The sequence below is a fragment of the Mytilus edulis genome, chromosome 6 (assembly GCF_963676685.1).
Source record: "Mytilus edulis chromosome 6, xbMytEdul2.2, whole genome shotgun sequence".
NCBI classification, from domain to species: domain Eukaryota; kingdom Metazoa; phylum Mollusca; class Bivalvia; order Mytilida; family Mytilidae; genus Mytilus; species Mytilus edulis.
The window spans coordinates 73,869,307-73,892,630 of NC_092349.1; the positions used below are offsets into that span (position 1 = coordinate 73,869,307).

At 31.5% G+C, this 23,324-nt stretch overlaps 1 protein-coding gene across 4 annotated transcripts in view; it reads right to left on the reverse strand.

The window, feature by feature from the left end:
* LOC139528383 (acyl-CoA dehydrogenase family member 10-like) overlaps positions 1-23,324 on the reverse strand; it is a 113,209-nt gene that overhangs the window by 2,694 nt on the left and 87,191 nt on the right. For 3 of the 4 annotated variants that reach the window (XM_071324351.1, XM_071324353.1, XM_071324352.1), the window contains 10 exons: positions 13,949-14,122; positions 13,187-13,356; positions 12,318-12,458; positions 9,314-9,451; positions 8,359-8,449; positions 5,800-5,958; positions 4,277-4,449; positions 3,768-3,911; positions 2,663-2,740; positions 608-764 (listed from right to left, as the gene is read on the reverse strand). In XM_071324351.1, the coding sequence (XP_071180452.1) occupies positions 612-764; positions 2,663-2,740; positions 3,768-3,911; positions 4,277-4,449; positions 5,800-5,958; positions 8,359-8,449; positions 9,314-9,451; positions 12,318-12,458; positions 13,187-13,356; positions 13,949-14,122 (1,421 nt within the window). In that variant the 3' untranslated portion in view covers positions 608-611. The remainder of the gene's footprint in view (positions 1-607; positions 765-2,662; positions 2,741-3,767; positions 3,912-4,276; positions 4,450-5,799; positions 5,959-8,358; positions 8,450-9,313; positions 9,452-12,317; positions 12,459-13,186; positions 13,357-13,948; positions 14,123-23,324) is intronic. The other variant, XM_071324354.1, reaches the window with a different exon arrangement.

Consider the following 23,324-nt stretch of genomic DNA (forward strand, 5'->3'; position numbering starts at 1 on the left):
AAGAAGGGGTGAAGGTTGTATGTATATATAAATAACTAACATAAATATAAGGTAATATAACATAAGTAACAAATACGTATGTGATTGATGGAAGGATGTGTAGATTAATAAATAGGATATAACACTCATTACAAATTCATAAACAAATGTCTTTCACTAACTTCTTTAGCAATCCCTTCTATATTTTTTTCCTTTTCATTAATATGTCTCACTTGCCCAGAGCAAAAATTCATTATATATCTCATTATATCCGACAGAATCTTTCAAACATCATAGGGCAACCAATGAAAATTGTACATAATGTACATAATCACTTCAAGATGGCAGCATGAATATTGTATGAAACTATTGGTTTGCTACCTTGATGAGAAGCTATAAAGCTGTCATAATTCAATGGTAGTTTCATATATGTATATAATAAATATATATTTCCCCCCATTCTATGTCTTCATTCCTTAGAAAAAGAATACCAGTAATAAAAAAATGAAAACAAAAGATTAAAAAAAAAAATAATACATATCAATCTAAAAACCTAAAAAACTCTACATGCAAATTTGTTAGTCAAAAATTATTTAAAATCCACCACAGATCAAGCAGACTAACGCACCTGATCAAAGCTTAGAACTGTTAAATTTCATGTATTCTAATCTGGCAATAGTACGTCTATGGACCTCATCTGGACCGTCTGCTAATCTTAGAATTCTACCCCAGCTATAAAACATAGCCAGTGGATAGTCGTCACATAACCCAGCACCTCCATGGGACTGAAATTTCAATAAATTAAGACCAATATGATTAATGAAAAGGAATTAAATTCAAAATCATGATGCATGATTTTATCAAAATTTTACTTGTTCTAATGAAATGAAAAAGAAAAAAACCCAGAAAAGCCAGCTCAATTGGTATGGGAGATAACTCTACAATATTTGAACTTTTTGAATTTAGATTTATCACATTTCGTCTTTTCAACATTAAATTTGCATTTTGTATATTATGAAATTGTAGTATTGTTTGCCTTCAACTCTTCAGGGTATAAAAATGCATTTCTTAAAAGAAGTTACAATGTACTAAATTGATAATTTATCATGGGTTTATGTAAAAATTGTAATCTTTTAAGCTTAAAAATAAAATTTCTATACAATAAAAAGAAATATAAAAACATTGAACTGGCCTTGTATAGTAGATTCCTTTATGATAACGGTTATTTAGTTAGGACTATTCCAAGTAATATATATATATATGTATGTCGGGTATATAAACACACTTTTTTAAATTACTCAGCAATGCATTAGAGTTAACAGCCTTTTAAGACCGAAATATGACACTAATTTTTACCAAGTTCACTGCCAATCATTAAATTTTTTTGTGTTTCAAACCTTTATAATAAAAGCATCTAATTGAGAGATTACTGAAAAGTCTTTAACTTTAACTGTATAACAATTTTCTTGTTAGTAAAATTTTATAAATAATTTATCAGTGTGTGTTTATATATATTGTTGATGAAGGATAATAGTGAGCAAAAAATGATACCGGCATACATGTGAACCTCCCGACGGGAGTACAAAACTCCCGTTTTCAGGGGTCCCCTCCCGTCCTCCCGTCGAAGAGAAAAAAATCCCGTGTAGAAAAAATTTCATGAATGATAATTTTCAGTCGCCATTTTTACTATTTTGTTTACAAAATTTATCATTGAGATCGTAAAAACCCGAGATTTTTTAAGTCGTAAAAACAGGAGGTTTATCGAACGTATCCGGTGTAACTGACATTACCTGATTACGCAACATACATGTGGAGATTTTATTTCTCGCTAAAGGCTAATTAACAAGTGATAATAGTTTGATTGAACAATCATAAGGTGTTTGTATATCAATTACTCGATGTGGCTTCTGTTTATGGCACACGCCAAGGATGATTAAAGGCAAATACCGATAAATACCGGCATTGATGGAAAATGGAATGTTGTTGTCCAAAAATTTATCGGAAGTTTTTTGATGCCAAGAAAAACACTTATTGTATATGAAAATCTCGAGATGAAAATACTGGAAAAAGGAATGGTTTCAGCTCAATGTGAGCTGTTTGCTACACAAGCTGACTGAAAAATTATATAAGCAAATTCATTATTTTGTACACCATTATGTGTTCAAAATGCCAAAACGACAGTTATCTCCGTCTTCAAAGACACCAGTTTCAAAACAACAGAAATATTTGACAAAGATCAACAATGTTTGTTAATTTATTATTTATTTATTATGTAATAAATGTATAGCATTAATCTCTCTTATATCTCAAGCCAATGCCAATGAAAAACAAAAGAAAAAAAGATTCTCATCAGCAATCAACAATGTAAAACAAAAGAAAAAAATATTCTCATCGTAAAATAAAAGAAAAAAAGATTCTTCTCAATTATTCCTTAATATATGCAGACTTTAACTAATGCCATTCACAAGGAAGATTGAAGAAAAAAAAACATCATACGGTTAGTTTTACGACGAAAAATATGTCGATAAAAAACCTCCTGATCTGAGGTCCAATCTCCTGACCAAAATTTCCAAATCTCCTGATCTGAATTTTACAGTCCATCACATGTATGTACCGGGGTAGGAACAATATGGAGATGATCTGATGTACCTAAAATTTGCAGAATAATAATAATTTCAATTACCTGTATAGCCCTGTCTAATACTCTGAGTGCCATGTTAGGGCCCGATACTTTGATCATAGCTATTTCTGGTGCAGCAACCTATAATGCAGAAGTATACATATTATACACTGATTATTTATTTATTTTCTGTCGATTCTCTATCTAATGATATATGATTTTAAATTGAACAACTATTATCAAAAAGTTAAATTCTTTGCACCACATCCTAGATCATAAAGATGTAAATATAAGCAACAGTTACTTCCCTTTTGTTGTTATTTTGGACTTTATCATAAATCAACCATATAAAACTTGTTATCAGTGGTGGATCCAGAACTTTTCCTATGGGGGGGCCCGCTGACTGACCGAAGGGGGGGCCCGCACCAGTCATGCTTCAATGATTCCCTATATAATAAACTATAAATAAATATAAAAGTAATTTCTTTTAGTCTTATTTGATTAATCACTACACTCTAGTAAAGATCTCTAATCAGAGTTGAATGTGCTGATTATTTAAATTTAGTAAGTCAACAGTTAACTCATCCAAAATGGTGGCCAAGGGCAATAATACAAACTCTAATTAGGTCATATCGAAACCAATCTCTTTCATAAGCCACTCTCTTTTTCAATCATCCTAAATATTTGGTTCCTATTCCATGATCTTATTTTTCATGTTTGGATTTATAATGTTGTGAATATCTTAGCTTTAAAGTTAGATGTAAAGTTATATACCATATGTAAAATCTTAGCTGATATGATCTTTTACCTATGTCTCATTTTACATTGGTTGGGGTATTAAGCCACATCAAAACACTTAGGCTAAAGTGAATTTTGTCAAAATAGCACAAGTTAAGAAGACCAAACACATCACAAATTGCAGCTACTTCGGACCCTTTCATAGCACTTAACTTTGATCTCAGTTTAGGTGGGATCAATCTTAAGGTAACTGTATAGTATTTTGTGGTCTTTCCTTTGGCCATGGTGACATCTGGGTTTTTTTCTGTATTTATGAATTCATTGCCCTTTTATCTCCATTTCCTTAAAGTTTGAGTATAAACCACATCAAAGATATTCAATAACCTTGACTGTAACACTTAATTACCAACACACTAGATCCCTGTCTTACCTTGTTACCATACATATCCATTATATGAGCTGCTTTAAGGACCAGTAATCTTGTTTGTTCTATTTCAATTCTAGACTCAGCTATGTCTGCCTGTATTGTTCCTTGAGCTGCCAATGGTTTACCAAACGCCACTCTGTTTTGTGTCTGAAATTGTTAAAAAAATATAACATATGGGATACTATATCCTAAAGATATTCTGCTTGTAAAGTGTTGAGTAGAAATCTTCTTTTTGTATTTGTTGTAAGGTTTTCATAATTTTTTACTTTTTGCTCAACTGGTTGGTTAAGATAATTTTGTAATATCATAAGATAAATCAAACAACATTGTTTTAAAAATTGGTGCCAAATCTAATTTTGTACTTGAAACTTTGACCTTTGGCCACCTGGTACCAACATTAATACATATCTTTCTCTTTACAAGCTTAATGTGACATCTTTACTACCTACCCTATCTAACATAAGTTCTAGCACCCTCTCTGCATGGCCTATCAGATAAATGTAAATACCTACCCTATCTAACATAAGTTCTAGCGCCCTCTCTGCATGGCCTATCAGTCTCATACAGTGATGTATTCTCCCTGGACCGAGTCTACCTTGAGCTATTTCAAACCCTCTTCCTTCTCCTAATAACAAATTTGATGCTGGGACTCTCACATCTTTAAATAAGACTTCTGCATGTCCAGCTAAAAAAAAAAAAACGAAATATATTTCTATTTAATATGTATCATTTAATAGCTTATTGCATTTGTTTTCCTTTTATAGTTGATGTGTTTCCCTCAGTTTTAGTTTGTAACCCAGATTTGTTTTCTCTAAATGAATTTATAACTTTTGAACACCGGTATACTTATGCCTTTATTTTATTATTTAAGGAATGACTGTAATATTTTTTCTGTCTATGAAGCAATAATATAAAAAATTGGTGCACACTGAATAACGCGCATAGCGCGTTATTTAACAGTGTGCACCACATTTTTTATGTTATTTCGAATCATTTATTATAATTCAATTCTAAATTCCATTTCAAACCGTAGAAAACCATGAAAAAACGTTGATGACGTCACGGTCACATGACTAAATTATGTCTATGGACTGATAACAAAATAACGTCAGCCAATCAGAAGATGTGTTACATCCAAAATTAAGTTATTACTTGTTGTGTTGTGCTTACATAGAAATAGATGGTTCATACTTCATAGATACAATGATAGTATTTTTATGATGTTATTTCATTCCTTTCAATTTTTTTTACCAAACTTCCTTTGACTATCTCTTTCAAGTTTGTTTTTAATAGATGATTTTTAGATTTTTAAATACAAAGGTCCTAGACATTTATTGGTCATCTAATATTACAAAGCTACTGACTTTCAGTGTCGCAATCATTTCATCCCTTAATATCAGCTAATAGCTGATCACTGCATGCATCTTATTGATAAAGCATGAATAGGATTATTCTAATATCACATGTCACATATATTTAGAATTGCAAAAGTAAACATTGCCTATTGATAAGTGAAAGAAAAACAAAAAAACAACAAAATAAAAGAAAATAATTATAACAAGAAATATGACACACACCTTTAAGTTAAAGTAAATGTGTATTTGCAATTTGTTAAACTGAAGTTCATATATGCACTGTAATTGGTTTCACTTTGAAGCTTGATACCAACTTTCAGGAAGTTCAGAGCTGATATGCATAAAGCTATACTAAAGGTAAGAGTTGTTCCAAATGAACAGATGGTTTTTGTGGTAACCTCAATTTGATATCTTAATTTATGTGGTTTTATTCATATCAGCTCTGATTCATAGGATTTGAAAAATAATGTGAAGATAAATGGCAATACATGTAACATGTAAAATTCTCAAGGTAGTCAATAAACAGAATCGCATTACATTGTAAAATATGCTCACATGAAGCTTAATAAATTAATGTTCCTGATGTATTCATGGGAACAGTAGATAATCAGTTACAAACTTGCAGGTCAAGGCAAAAAATCATACAAAACTTATATGAGGTGATGATAATTTATACAAACCTGGTTGGTCAAGGTAACCAAATACAGTAAGAGGTCGTACAATAGTAACCCCTGGTGCATCCATGGGAACCAATATCATACTTTGTTGTTTATGTTTAGGAGCTTCTGGGTTGGTCTTTCCCATAAATATACATAGTTTACAGTCTGGATGCATGGCACCTGAAAAAAACAATACATCTATGAAATATATGTCTTAAAGAAATCATTAAAAACAAGAATGTGTCCATAGTACATGGATGTTCCACTCGCACTATCATTTTTTATGTTCATTGAACTGTAAAATTGGTCTCAAAAATCTAATAGGGCATTAAAATTAAAAAGATCATATTATAGGGAACATGTATTCCAAGTTGCAAGTTGACTGAACTTTTTCAACTGATTTTTATAGTTTGTTCTTATGTTGTACTTCTATACCACTGTCCCAGGTTAGGGGAGATATGGGATCCCGCTAACATGTTTAACCCCGCCACATTAGTTATGTATGTGCTTTTCATAAGTCAAGAGCCTGTAATTCAGTGGTTGTCGTTTGTTTATGTGTTGTATACATGTTTTTCATTCATTTTTTTATATAAATAAGGCTTGTTAGTTTTCTCGTTTGAATTGTTTTACATTGTCATATCTGGGCCTTTTATAGCTGACTACATGCGGTATGGGCTTTGCTCATTGTTGAAGACCGTACGGTGACCTATAGTTGTTAATGTCTGTGTCATTTGTTTTCTCTTGTGGACAGTTGTCTCATTGGCAATCATACCACATCTTCTTTTTTATATTCAACTACGTAAAAAATACCTTGACCAAAAACTTTGACCTGAAGTGTGACAGACGAACAAACGACTCCACAGACCAAAAAAACATGATGTTCCTAAGTGGGGCATAAAAATGATACTGTTGAATATGCATTAATGAATAAAAATGTCAATTATTTAGGGCACTCTATATTGTTGTAAACTAATACATGTTGTTTGGTAGCTGTATCATTGATGTTTTCCCCACATTTCATTTTTTTCAAACAATATTTTGACAGTTTCTCAATTTTTACAGGAAAAAATAAGCTACCTTAAATTGTAAAATAAAATTGAAAAAAGGACATTTTATAAAAAAATAGGGAGATTTTACAACAAGAGTGCACACGCTGAAATGTCTCGCCTTCTATACTAATCATTGATATTATGTTGATAGTCCTAAGTATAAAGCTAAGCTTTATTACAACTGTCACATAAACTTAACATTAACCAAGATAACTAAACAAAGACCAATGAACCTTGAAAAAGAGGTCCAGGTCAGATGAACCATGCCAGGCAGACAGGTACAGCTAACAATGCTTCTATACAACATATATAGTTGACACATTACTTATAGTTTAAGAAAAATAGACCATAACACAAAAACTTAACACTGTGCAATGAACCGTGAAAATGAGGTCACGGTTAAATAAAACCTGCTCGACTGACATAAAGATCATAAAATATTTCCATACACCAAATATAGTTGACCTATGGCATATAGCATTAGATAAAAAGACCAAAACTCAAAAACTTAACTTTGACCACTGAACCATGAAAATGAGGTCAAGGTCACATGAAATCTGCCCGCTAGTCATGTACACTTAACAATCATTCCATACAACAAATATAGTAGACCTATTGCATATGGTATGAGAAAAACAGACCAAAACACAAAAATTTAACTATAACCACTGAACCATGAAAATGAGGTCAAGGTCAGATGACACCTGCCAGTTGGACATGTACACCTTACAGTCCTTCCATACACCGAATATACTAGCCCTATTGCTTATAGTATCTGAGATATGGACTTGACCACCAAAACTTAACCTTGTTCACTGATCCATGAAATGAGGTCGAAGTCAAGTGAAAACTGTCTGACAGACACGAGGACCTTGCAAGGTACGCACATATCAAATATAGTTATCCTATTACTTATAATAAGAGAGAATTCAACATTACAAAAAATTTGAACTTTTTTTTCAATTGGTCACTGAACTATGAAAATGAGGTCAAGGACATTGGACATGTGACTGACGGAAACTTCATAACATGAAGCATCTATATACAAAGTATGAAGCATCCAGGTCTTCCACCTTCTAAAATATAAAGCTTTTAAGAAGTGAGCTAACGCCGCCGCCGTAGCCGCCGCCATGGTAGCCGCCGCCGCCGTATCATTATCCCTATGTCGAGCTTTCTGCAACAAAAGTTGCAGGCTCGACAAAAATTATGATTGTAGCTCTCATCAATACCTGGAGAGTTGATGACAATACTTGAACTAGGAGGGTTTGGATGGGGTTCTCAAAATAGGGGATAATTGACCCCAAAAAAAAAAAAAAAAAAATAGGCCCTATAAAATGAACAAGAGAACAATAGTCCAAAAAAATTAAAAACAGAAAATAATTGGGTCCTAAGATATAGAGAAATAATAGACAAAATACATAAGGAATAGAGAAAAACACAATAAAAAAACCCAGAAGTGTTCAAGAACCCCTAGACATCCAAGCCTCAATTATGGTGCTTTTATTTTAAGCAATATTTAGTGTATTTTTACCTGACGTCCACCATTTTCTACCATTGATAACATACTGGTTACCATCCCTGACAATTGATGACTGGATATTTGTAGCATCGGAGGAAGCAACCTAAATAATTAATAAAGATAACCTTTTTATTCGTAATATTAAGGTGGTACCCAACACCTGAACTAAAATTAATTTGGCTCGTTCAATTTTCTTAAAATTTTGACAAAGTATTAACTTTGACCCTTTGACAAAAATATAAAAACTTCAAAAACTTTGAACCAACCGTTTATTCAGAAAAATTTCACTGGTTGTATAGCAGTTTGACAAACACTTATTTTGATCATTGAGAAGCTTAATATTACCTTAACCACACAACGTAATTAAAACGTTTTGCTGATTTTACCGAGTTATCTCCCTGTAGTGTTAGGTACCACCTTAATCATAATAGAAATATGAGTGCCAATGAGACAACTCTCATTCCAATTTACAATTTGTAAAAGTAAACCATTATAAGGTCAAAGTATGGTCTTCAACAAAGAGTCTAACAGGCTCACACTTAACAGCAAAGTATAAGCATTTTAACATATTTGTACTTTTCTCTTCATATTGTTAGCTGAATTTTGAGAAAACATAACATTTTGCATTAAACGACTCCTTGACCATAGATTATCATTGGCCATCTCAACGGGACTGATTTTTTAGCTTGAGCCAGTACAGACAAAGTGAGAAAAGCAATGTGGTTGAGATGACCAATGATAATCAGTTTATCGCTATTTTACCTAGGCTATGACGAAGTTGTTAATTTTATTGACAACGGCACGTGTGCCCTTAGTTTCTAGTGATAATTTTTCATATCACTCTACTGTGCTGAGAAAGAAAACTATCAGTCAGTAAGATCAAAAGAAAATTTCGTAAAATAGCAATAATGAGGAATACATTGTACACTCCTTTAATTTAAAAAAAAAACAAAACAAATAAACTTACATTAGGTTCAGTCATTCCAAAACATGACCTCATTTCCCCATTCAGTAATGGAGTTAGCCATTGTCTCTTCTGTTCCTCTGTTCCATATTTCACTAAAACTTCCATGTTACCTGTATCCGGTGCACTACAGTTAAATACCTGGAAAATTCAAAATGACAATATACTTCAAAAATGAGGTCAAATTAATCCAGGTCTTTTAATGCTCTGGTGTTTGTTTATAAATTATATTTTAGAATCAGTCCAGAACCTGATATTGCTCAGTAATGAATAAAATCTAAAGTTAGTTTTTTATTTCCTTGAGTAGAAATATAACGCAAATATGTATCATCATGAAAAGGTAAAACTTAGGATGTTTGACTTATATATATATAAAAAAAAATTACACCAGTTAACTTAGAAAATGTCGGAATTATACTGCCACCAAAATGACTCAAAACAGCTAAACACAAAAAATTGTAGGGCAAAAGGTATTAATATATTAAAATTATAAAACAAAACAATGTTGTAAGAATTGTATGCAAAATTACAATTCGCACTTTCTATGAAGGACGCGTATGGTCTGACGGTACGTGTATGGTCGGGGTAATTAACAGGTTTACTTTAATACTTAAAACTCTTCATATAGTTCTTCTAGTTGTAACGTCATTTAAAAAAGACACTACTACAGATGTATCAAAAATAAATAACTTAACAAGATTAGGCCACACCAATTTAATTCCTTGTTCGACGGACCCGCCCACCAATTTTTTTCAAAATAGATTTTTTTAATTTTTTTATATTCCCGCTTCACGCATCCGGAAATGTAATCATGTCCATTTCCCGCACCGTTTTTTTTTGTAAATATAAAAAGATATCAACATTTGTTTTTTAAAATCACATTCCAACCTGTTTATAACAATTTTAAACCTACAAGCACCCCATAACACTGTGTAAATATCTGTGAGAATATTTGTTTTAGCATAAAAAATGGGAGTGCTCCGATATAAATATATAACAGCGGAAATACCTGTACATAACATAACATTGGTTTCTTTCCCCTTACTTATATTCCCTATCAAAAAATGTTCGTTGTTGCATAACCGCTGCATGTTTATGTACCTGTCCTGATTGATTCAGGAGCCTGTCGTTCAGCAGTTATCGTTTGTAGATGTGGTTCATTGGTATTTTCCCGTTTGGATATATAAATTAGATAGTTGGTTTTCCTGTTCGAATTGTGTACACCAATAATTGTGGGGTCCCTTAGAGCTTGCTGTTTGGTCTGGATCAAAGCCCTGTGTAAAAGGCTGTACTTTGAGTTTGTTATTATCATGTTGTGAACAACCTTCCCTCAGACAAGGGGTTATTTTACTGTTGTAGAAAAGAAAATAGAAATACCAAGGATTTGTATAGTGCTACTACATGTATATACAAAACCTTTGAAAATTTAGATTTTTTTACTCACATCATATTTTAAACAATTTTTCTAAAAGAGGGGTCCACTTATTTTGAATAATATTAAATAAACTGTTTATAAAGTAAATGTGTTAACATGTCTTTAAGTCCAGGAATATTACAAAATTCTTGGACATGTTATGACCATTTAATACAAGATAGATATATAGTTCTTTGGGAACATATTAGCCCGTTTGTACTAAAAGATGTTTTCTACAAAGAAATATATTATGACAATAATATATTGACCCCTCATAAAAGGGATATTTACATTATAACATTAAGGGGGATGGAGAATTGGCCCATTGTCAGTCACACATACATAGACCAGATTTAATTATACAATTATTTCTTGGTGAACATGGTGAACAGGGAAAAAATACTTTATAAATTAAAGAAATGTCAAAGTACAGATCATAAATTGAGTTTTAATATTGTCAAAACCTACTATTTTATGTTTACAGCAAAAAATTATAATTGCTCGCCTTTACTTTTCCAGCTTCATCTAAAAAAATTTCAAATTAAATATTTTTTAATTAAAATTTTCAAATCGCTTGCTCGCCCCAATTTTTGGAGTCCAAAAATCCGTAGAACAAGAAATTAAATTGGTGTGGCCTTAACTAAATTAAATAAGCAGTTTCACACAGTAAATCTTATTACTAGTCAAAACGATAGGAACACATTGTATACCTATGGTCATTTCTGATGTGTCATTACGAGTCACTCAGTGAATAGCAAAATACTGACTTGGGAAGATAACTTCAAAAAAAATATCTGTTACAAAAGATATCAACTGTTTTACTATAAACTGATGTGAAAGATGACATGCAGGATAAAGAGTCTAATAATTTGCTTACTTTTGAAACTTATAACTTAGCATTAGCAGTTCAGAATTTTGATACTTTTACATGTTTTTGTTTTTAAAATTGAATGACGTCATCGGAATGAACCCTAGTTTATTCTAAAAAGTTATCTGGTGATATGATGTACTTCAGTCATGTTATGATATTGGAGATATAGAGCATCTTAAAACACCTTACACACATCGGAACGATCCAGGACCGAAGAAAACTTACGGTAACGTGTGGAAGTTAATGTCACCCTACACATACATACAAGAATACAATTAGCGATGAAAACTAACTTTGGCATTAATATTAAATGTTTATATATCCTTCGAATTGTAAATGATACATTTTTATGAGGCCATCATTGTTTTTTTATAAAGTTTTCCTAATGCATATTATAGAAAAAATACCTATATGGCCCAAATACTCATATTGTCCGGAAAGGAAGTACCTGGTATACACTTATGAGACAGCAACCCAATGACAGCAATAAACCAAAAGGCATCTAAAGAGGTCTTTAAAGTATAAAATAGTAAAAACTAGAAAAGGATGAATTTTAAAGCAAATAATAAAACAACTATTACATATTCTGCTACCATACACCAATAGACTAGAGAATTATAAATACATGAACACATATATTTCGATGAGATTCCTTTCATAGCAAAATTGATTTTAAACCCCCCTGAATGTAATGTTTCCAACTTATTACTTGTTGTTCTTACCAGAGGTGCGGCCATAGACCTTCCCATTTCTTCACACATAAATGCATATTCAACATTGGTAAATCCAGCTCCATAGTGGCCTTCTGGGTCAGACTCTTTTGGTAAAAATAAATTCCAGAGTCCCTCAGCTTTTGCTTTAGCCTAAAATGAACAAAAAAAAACACATTAGTTTTTTTATGTTCTCTCTCTGAGACATTAGGTTTCTACCTCCTGAAATTTGAACTGAATCCTATACAAAAAGGAAATTTCATAAAGTCATACTTAAGGAGGTACCTAACACTACAGGGAAATAGCTTTTTAATGATCAAAATTAGTGTTTGTCAAATTGAAATATATCCAACCAATTTTTTCCAAGAAAGTGATTGTTTCAAGTTTTTTGAAATTTTTATATTTTTTTCACAGGGTGAAGGTAAATAATTTGTCAAAATTTTATGAAAATTAAACGAGCCAAATTAATTTTAGTCAAGGTGTTGGGTACCACCTTAAGTAGTTTCTCCATGGCCAAGTGTTAATTTACATTCATCTTTAGCCTGTTAACTCTGAGGATGAAAATTCTAACCATTTAAATGATTGATTTCAAAGAAATTTAATGATGGCTGTTGCCAAAAAAGGATAAAAAGAATCAAAACAACAAGCCAAAATATAATATACCAAAATATTTTAACTCTTATTCTGCCATAATAATCTTACATTAAATTATAAAGATTTACAAAGAAGTTTGATTAATTCAAGCTTTATACATTGTACCTGCATATTATTGTGTAGTATCACTAATTCTAATTAAGTATTTGAAAAAGGGAATAATAAAACAGATGACAAACACCATATTATTTCACTATAACCTAACATTTTCCTAATTTGTGTCATACCTTAAGTTTTTCAACAACAGGAGGGACTTTCCACATATCTGCCGATGGTAGGGAATGTTTGTCCAGGTCTTTTTCTAATGGCATGATTTCTTCTCTTATAAACTTCTTCACTTTATCATAGGTAGCTTTAGCCCTTGGAGGTAAGGCATCTGGTGAAACTATCATGGAGCCTAAAAAATGTAATGTAAAGTTTTCATTAAAAGTGATTGATGCAAGGGGAACTATACATCCCAATAAGGACCTTGTAAACCTTAACATTTCTTTGTTCTGTTACTGTTATGATTGATATTATAGCAGTAAAACTGGATAATCTCAAAACTAAATGTTTTGGTCATATGCCCTACCCCTAATCATCATAAATTATTGTTTTAAAATCACAAAACTTTCTCAGTAATAATTGCTGCCTTTTTGAGTTCTTTAACAATTGAGAATTTCATGGTCAACTTAAATTTTTTATACTCTGCCTTGTTATTTCATTCAACTACTCTTTGATGACCATTTGATGTCTGAGTATGATGGGTTTTTTCCATTAATGACTGCAAATTCAGTTTTTTCGTGCATTTAGTATTGCAATTTTTGAAGAATGGATAAAAATGTGAGATTTTAAAGTATTGCAATTTAAATAAATTTAATTGTGTATCAGATTTCAGAATGCCAGTTCGTAGTATTGCGATACGCACCCAGTGGCATTATTAGCTTTCATAAAAACTTTGCAATAATTTCTGAATTTACAGTACTTAAACTTGACATTAATAACCTTACCAGCATTACCGTGACCGGCAGCTGTAGAATATTGTCTGGTTCCTGGAGATGATTTACTTCCTGGTCTACTCATGGTCGGTGGTATGTTACTTTTCAATGCTATATCTAAAGCTTTGCCCGCTATCTGATCAGTGAAAGCTCCCAGTAAATTAGCTGTAGGGGAACTACCTTGGCCTGAAACAATGTGGGTATATAATTATCAATAGGTCTACTATTTGACTCTCAGTTATCATATGTACATGTTTATTATCATACAGGTACATCTATATGCTTACATGCTTAGCTTTCCAATTAACTATAAATTTCATCTCTCATTATCTCAACAGGTAGACTGTTTAGTTTTAACTGTAATTAGTACTGCAACCAGAGTTCATTTTTTAAAACTTTAATGGTCCGGAAGAACACACACCTAAATTATAATTCGATGGAAAGAGGAAAACGTGTACAATAAGAAAAGTTGGGTCGTAAAAATCCAGAGTGGTCACAATTTTGTGAAATTGAGGTCAAAGGTCAGACCTAGAAATATCAATATTTCAACCACAAGGACAAAAAGGAGAAATATTCTGATATTTATTCAACAGAATGCTACAAAAACGATTCAATCATAAGCATATGCTATAAACGATGTTAAAACGACAAATTTGACTACTTATATGAAGAGCTGCCATTACAAAATGGCGTTGATTTGGAACCTTCTGATTTTTTTCCATTTAAGACATAGCAAAAGAAGAAGTGGCCTTGACCTTTTCATATCCATAAACTTTCATATTGTGTATAGTATTTCACTATAGTATATTACAGAATTATTTTCTAAAGTGTAAAACACCAGTTTATCAAATTATTTCAATATTTTTTCTATCTTTGAAAAAAACAAAATGCAAGCGCTGAAACAGTGTTTTTAATTTTGCATCTTAAAGGTTATGTATTTTGTGAAAATTAGTATCTAGTTAAAGATAAATACATATTGTGTATTTGCAAAGTCTGGACAGAGCAGTTATAACACAAAATATACTATAGTCACCCGAGGCGAATGCGAGGTTTAAAAAAAATGAGTGTAAAAGTTAGTTTGGTGCATGAACATTTTTTTAGTGGGATAATCCTGGTAAAAAAAGTTAACTCATTAATTGTTTAAGGGAAGGATGAAATATTATACAATGCAATGCCAATTTTCTGATGTTGTAATTCAAAATCAGTCATGATCCTTATATAACTTTTAAAAGCGACACACAATAACTCAAGTATTCATAAAATAGCGACATGAATAAATCTCTGAGTCATCGTATGCGGATTCAGTACGCGCATTAGCATTACAAGACACTTCCCTTTTTTATAAGAACAAGTTCGGCGCAGAACAGAGTTTGTTCAAAGCAAACACAGTTTTTGAGTACAAATGCTATCTGGAGCGTGAATACGGTCATGATTCGGTCAAACTCGTCAGATATAGTCTTACCTTTGCATAGGAAACACAAAAGAAATGTGAGTACAAAGTTTCGATCAATGTTCGTGACCCATATTCCCATATGCATATGCATGATGTATCTGCACTGCCAATCCCAAATGTAATGGGGCGAATTTTGCTACAGAAACGATTGATTTTGTAATAACCATACATTTACGAATTTTTGTTATCTTAAGGGACAATATACGGTTCAGAAACGCCTTTGTGTTATTTTTCATCAACTAACTAACAAATGAACTTTTGAGCTGAAGACCGGACCGTGACCTATAATGGTTTAAATTGTGACTTGGATGGTGTGTTGTATCATTGGCACTCATACCACATCTTCCTATATATATTAACAAGCTATGCGGGCATCATTTCCATAGAAATACCAAAACGAGGACATAGCTCATAAGAGCACTGGTAGCAGGGTGAAGTAATTGTTCTTCTTTTAATGTATCCTTGATATTTTCAGACACACCTTGGTGTAATTCTGAAAGTCTTAACATAGACTTCAATTTTCCTGCAGCAAATATGGCATCCCCTAAATTGAGTTCAGAGCTAAACTCTATATTTCGTATCCCTTGGCCCCACTGTGTCTGAATTGTAAGGTGTCACAATATCTAGTTAGTTCTGGAGTTTGGCAGTTTGGTAAGCATCAGAGACAATTTTGGGTAAAATTGATCGGTATATATAGAGGATGTGCTACATAAGAAAGGCTTTTCAAATCACATCACTAACAATCGTTATTAATGAACTGACAGCAAGTTCAAATTCTAATTTTTTCACTAACTGTTTTACTTTATTGCACAGGTGTTGACTTCAATAAGTACTTGGTTATGCATGGATAAATGATTACTCACATTAATAAGCACAACTTAAAAGACTGTCAACACGTTAAGAGGACTCAGTTTTACGTAGTTTTCTGGGTTTTTTTTAAAGGTTTTTCTGTTACACAAAAACCCTGTTTTCATATCCAAATAACAAGGAAGAAACTGAGCGCGAGATCGTATAAAAGTCACGGTCAGGTTGTGAGGATACATGTCGATCAGTTTGATCACATATATGGATTTCTGTTGTTTCTAATTTAAAGTTCCCCAAGGGTGACTGGGGAAACGAAATATGGTCACTTGGTCTTCTCCCGACCGGCCGTAAAACGAGGTGGGGCGTCCGTTTGGCTGTGCAGGATGTATCAAGTTCGCAGTCACGTCCGGTCAGAATGGGGACGTTAAATCCGATGTAAAGGGAGTGTCACGTTCTTTGCACGTTAAAAACCCTTGCATCAACTCTTTGAGGGGTCCGTAGGTGGCATGTTGCAATGGAAAATTTCTGTCCCAATCCAATATACCATCATTTTCCAGTGGCAGTCTAAATTTTCCCGATCATCATCCGGAATGGCCTCTATTATGACAAAAACTACCTATTGTTTTTATTATTAACTTGTTCTCGTCCTGAACATGCATGAAATATTTGCCACTGGACGTTAAGCAACCAACAATCAATAAAAAAAATCTAATTTAAAGACGCACCAATTTTGCCTTCTGGTGCAAGTCTCATAACATCACTGATGATTCGCCCACGAAAAGCATAATATCAAGAGAAGTTGGTTTTAGCATCACCTTGTCACACACCAAATCTCTGCAAACTTCAATAGTACTTTTCCCCCGACCACTTGCATGCATAATAATTGCTCTGAGGTTAAACATTGATATACAATGTTTTTTCACACAATGTAAACTAGTCATTATCCGGAAAAACGTCTTATCCGAAGGATTTGGTTAACTTTTATATAAAGTCAAAATTTTATTAACAAAAATATAACTTATTTACAGAAAATACACAAAAGAACTACTATATATATTCAAATCACTCAAAAATAGATTAACTTCTCCTACAAAATCTGCATAATCACATCGAAACTATCAAATTGATTGTGAAGGAAAAAATAAATGGTGGAGCTGATTGACGGATAGGAATTTTCCGTAATTAAAAAAGGTACAAATGATGTTTTTATTTTTGAGTTTTTGACAAAATTGTTTGGAATTTGCCCAACAAAATTTGCATGCAGTATCGCAATAATATGTTTTGTCCTCTCAAATGTCAAATACTGTTTTTGAATCATACGTTTTCTCGTTTTCAAAGAAAAACACGTTAAATTTGTACCTAAAAAACAGTCAAATTTAAGTTTGAAAGTTTTACTTGGAGATGGTATTATATTTATGTCTGCATCATTCCGATGATCCTTGATGATATATGCATAGAAAATATTTACGACAATAGCGGGAAATTCAACCAAAAAATATATTTTTTGATTTTAAGGTAACTACCCAAAACCGTAAATTGAGGGGTACCCCCATTAAAGGGATAAAATACAAAAATGTGACCATAGAAACTTTTTACGACCCGGCGGAAATTAAAATATAGATATTATTCTTTCATTTAAAACAATTTGCAGCCGTGTGTTATTCCGGACCATTAAACTCGTTAACTAAGCGTCTTTTTCGATGTCAGTTGCAGTACTAAATGATATATTTATCCTGACTAATATTTGTCATACTTTGTTTTATTTGTTATTTTGTTGCTTTTTACAATAAAAATTAATACAATAAGGAGGAGGGTTCATATTTAGCTATAGCTTGCCACATGTGTATGAGACTTTCCCAAGGTAGGATCTTTGCTAGTGGTTGTCTTTTAATTGTTTTCATGTTTTCTATCATTTTGTGATCTTAATGTAAAATTCAGTCATTACCAAATGTTACAGGGCAGATTTAGGGGACTGGATGTCTCTTATGGAGCTTTAAATATGCATAGACTATTTTTACATGTTTACATCACTCCAATTAGCTTAGCTGCGGAACCTTAGCTCTTAGGTCCTTAAGTTATTTTTTTACTATTTGCAGACTCAAAAAATAACATAAGGACGTAAGAGCTATGGTTCTGCAGCTATCCATAGCTGTTCTTGCCACATCCTTTTTTTAAATCCTAGATTTGCACCTGGTTATAGTCAACAAAATTTGGGGGAGATTAAAAGATTGGCATGTAAAGACAAATGTTAATCTTTAAATATCTAATTTTGTATATAGTGGGGTTGCTATCTACTTGACATAATTTATAATAACAAGCATCTTCTTTTATTCATTCAAAAATGATTAATTAACATTTCCACACCTAGGAGAGCTAGACTACTGAACATGATTTACATGAAACATATCTCATGCAGTCCAGGTTATAATATTTCATTTTATGCATAAACATGGCAATTTATTAATATATATATTTTACCCCATTGGAATGCTTTAAATCTTATTTTCTTCTGTTTAAAAATGTATTTTACAAGGAAGTCCACCTACCTTATAACACAAGTTAAATGTCAACAAATAGGACGAGATAACCGTATTCAACCTTCAGGTTATAAACTAGGTCAAACTTCATATACAAATTTTAAATATCAATGTAACTTTACCCTTCACTGAATTGTTTATCCCATGTTCTATTGAACACACTTAATGTCTTGTTTATGTCAAACACATGTTGACATTAAAACTGTATTGCTTTTTTTAAACAACCATGTATTGTCAATTTGTATCAACTTTGTTTTCTATAGCTATAAAGTTAGTTGTTTCACAAAAAACTTGAGATCTTTTATTTATATTGTGAATCTAAAATTAAACTATTATATTATTATACTAGTATAATAGTCCCAGATTGAAGCATGCTAATTATTTTTTTTATTTTTTATTTTACAACTGCAGTCTTTTTTGATAGATAATATTAATTAACAGATACTGACTGATATATATGTACTTGTCCAAATAAATATGACCTATTGAAAGGCTAATTATAGATTCATTTTTAGCTGTGAGGCCTTCATATGTGTTACAGCAAATAAAAAATCTCTCAAGAGACATTTAATGTCAAAATGCACATCTGGTGTAGTAAATTGGTTACATGATACCATATCATAATTATTTGGACTAGCCGATAATCATGCAAGCTACTGTTTGGTTTTGAAATGTACATACTTTTAAAAAAATTGGTTCCTATAGGGAAAAATACAATGTTTTGCAGGTGGCATTGAGACATTTTAAAAGATGTAAGTTGGTTAAAACCCAACCAGAAATTACCCCACAATATGAAATGATGAATAGTTATTGCATGACACTTAACCATTTACAAGATTTACAAATGTATCATATAAAAAAAAGAAAAACTTGTAATGTAAATAACCAATAAAATTATTTTGTCAGATGTTGTGTACTTGTAAATTTATTATGTTTCATAATACACCGTGAAATAAAAGGTTCTAAATAAATACTTTGGAAAAAGTCTACAGGGTTAAGAAATTAGTCTAAAGTTATGCATTTAGCTTACAAGAATCCTAACAACCATAAAATAAACAAAAATAATCTGTACTTTTTAACTTTGGATGAAAGTTATATTTTCTTGTGAAATATTTTTCAATTTGATTAATCTTCAATCATTATGATTATTTGCTTTCTGAAATTTAAAGCCACTTTTATCAACCATAACTCTAGGATCAAGGATCAACTGAAATTTTTTTAAGAAAAACTTGCTATAGAAGAAAGTAAGACTTGATTGATGTACTTACATATTACATGGCACTGGTTACACAGAATATAATTTCAAATCAGAACGTCTGATGCAGGTTACTAATTTCAAGATCCATATTCCAACAATATATGACTGTATAAAAGATAAAGAGATTGGGTATGATTGCCAGTGAGACAACCATCAAACCTGTGTCCAAATGATGTGGATGGGAAGATTCCTTTTAAAATACGTATAGACAACTGAGGAAAAGATCTGTTTAAAGTGATGAAAAAAGAACATTTGCCAATGCTATATACATGTATCAACAAAGACAATAACTCCACTCAGCAGGGTTCAACAGTTGGAAGTAATCAAATCCAATCAACACAATTTCTATGGACCCAGTCACCCTTCTATTTCTTTATCACCTTTCCAATGGAAACAAGGATTAATTAAATGTTGGTTGCTTAAAGTCATGTGGCAAAATATTTCATGCTTGTTCAGGGCAGGACAAAAAAGGTGAAAACTGTGCTTCTGTCATGATCATGACTTCAAGAGGACATGTAATATTGAGCAGATGATAATACTGATAAAAAAAAATATCAAGGTGAAACGTTTATGTAAGCTAAAAAGCTTAATGAATATTCAAAGAAATGATTCTAATTAAAATATACATTTCCTCTTACTGTTTTATCATTGTAATTATTACCAGGATAATTTTTGTTTTAAATGTGTTGTAAGCCCTGTTAATATAAAAAGAGGATGTGGTATGATTGCCAATGAGACAATTACTCTCCAAAAGAGACCAAATGACAAAGAAATTAACAACTAAAATAATAAATTGTATAAAGCACCGTGGCAGATTTCAGAACGCAATTTGTTATTCAACTGTAAAGTAAATTACTATAAGTTTGAATTGTTTTAAGGAGCAGTACAAAGACATTATCATTAAAAAATCAATTAACATTATTCAATCTTTACCTTTTATTCATACTGCATTATAGTTAACTCTAATTGTCAAATATATTCAATTAATTTGCCAAGACTAACCATCCCCCTTTTAATTTAGAAAGTCAATGGTTAATGCAAAGCTAAATTTATCACAAGGAATTCTGTTTTCTATTTTTAGTTTACTTGGTTAATGCAATGAGGGTTTTATAGGCTTTGCAGTAAGAATCTTTATAAAAAGATTAATGCATTGATCCAAATGTTAAATCTTTAGTTAAATTGATACAATATACATTTTAAATAAAATAATCCTCATATTTCACCTTTGTTATGTCAATACTAATTAACATATAAGAAACAATATCCTTAATGAACCCTTATCCATTATTGGTTCACTGCATACTGGAATGAATAAAAAAATTGTTATGAATATCAATATGCAAAAAAGGACTGACTGAGGAGAGATTAAGACGTATAAAAACATTGTCTAGATAACTTTTTAAAAGCTAAAGAAACGGTAAGAGTTTCAATTGTTTTAAAGTAACAACAGAATCTTACATATAAGTAGTTCAATGTTTAAAATTTAAATAGCTAAAATTGTTAATAAAGTACAGGTATTGTATAACACTTATGATTACTGTGACTTTACTGTTCCCTTTCATTGTAGTACATACAAAACGTAAGGTAGCTAGGGTGTCTAATAAATGTTAGACGATAAATTTTTCTTTTAAAAACTTCTGTTAAATCTTCTGAGTCAATGTACTATCAAATTTCAAAATAAAAAATGCAAACATCCAATTTGTTTTTTGTTAAAAATACAATGAAATTAACTACAATGAGGATAGAATTGGTTAAAATTTGACGAAAGAATTACTTTTCATATATACCTCTGAAATATCAAATAGAGATAGGGGTAGCGGGCCTTATTTTCTTGCAAAAAATAAAAAAAGACACAAATTGTCCTATCAAACTCAGTATAATTATCTGCCTCTTTAACTATTGTAAATGATTTTTTTTCTGAAAATTTCAAATATAATTACTGGCACTAAATGTTTTGTACTGTTGAATCTCCAAATTTCAAGTTTTACATATTTTTGTTGTATATTGAATGATACAACATATATATTTTTCATTCAAACATATATTTTTGCAACATGCTCAGCAGGGATGCTTAGAAAAGACATCAGATCTACATTAAACCATGTGTTTGGGACTTTTTGGCTACACTTCGGACAATTACTCAAAAACACTTACACCAATTTCCATGAAACTTAAGTGAATTGTTTATATCTATTGACGTAAGCTCCCTTTCGTTTTTTTTTAATTGCAGATTTTAAGTTTTGGATTTATGGGGCTTTATTCATAAAAAAAGGGGGGATTTTCAACACTTCGGACAATAACTCAAAAAGGCTTTCACCAATGTCCATGAAACTTTGGTGAATTGTTTATATCTATTGATGTAACCTCTCTTTAAATTTTCATAAATTTCAGATTTTAAGTTTTGGATTTATGGGGCTTTATTCATAAAAAAAGGGGGATTTTCAACACTTCGGACAATAACTCAAAAAGGCTTTCACCAATGTCCATGAAACTTTGGTGAATTGTTTATATCTATTGATGTAAGCTCCCTTTCAATTTTTATAAATTTCAGATTTTAAGTTTTGGATTTATGGGGCTTTATTCATAAAAAATAGGGGGATTTTCAACACTTTGGACAATAACTCAAAAAGGCTTTCACCAATGTCCATGAAACTTTTGTGAATTGTTTATATCTATTGATGTAAGCTTCCTTTCAATTTTTATAAATTTCAGATTTAAAGTTTTGGATTTATGGGGCTTTATTCATAAAAAAAGGGGGATTTTCAACACTTTGGACAATAACTCAAAAAGGCTTTCACCAATGTCCATGAAACTTTGGTGAATTGTTTATATCTATTGATGTAAGCTCCCTTTCAATTTTTATAAATTTCAGATTTTAAGTTTTGGATTTATGGGGCTTTATTCATAAAAAATAGGGGAATTTTCAACACTTCGGACAATAACTCAAAAAGGCTTTCACCAATGTCCATGAAACTTTGGTGAATTGTTTATATCTATTGATGTAACCTCCCTTTCAATTTTCATAAATTTCAGATTTTAAGTTTTGGATTTATGGGGCTTTATTCATAAAAAAAGGGGTATTTTCAACACTTCGGACAATTACTCAAAAAGGCTTTCACCAATGTCCATGAAACTTTGGTGAATTGTTTATATCTATTGATGTAAGCTCCCTTTAAATTTTTATAAATTTCAGATTTTAAGTTTTGGATTTATGGGGCTTTATTCATAAAAAATAGGGGGATTTTCAACACTTTGGACAATAACTCAAAAAGGCTTTCACCAATGTCCATGAAACTTTTGTGAATTGTTTATATCTATTGATGTAAGCTTCCTTTC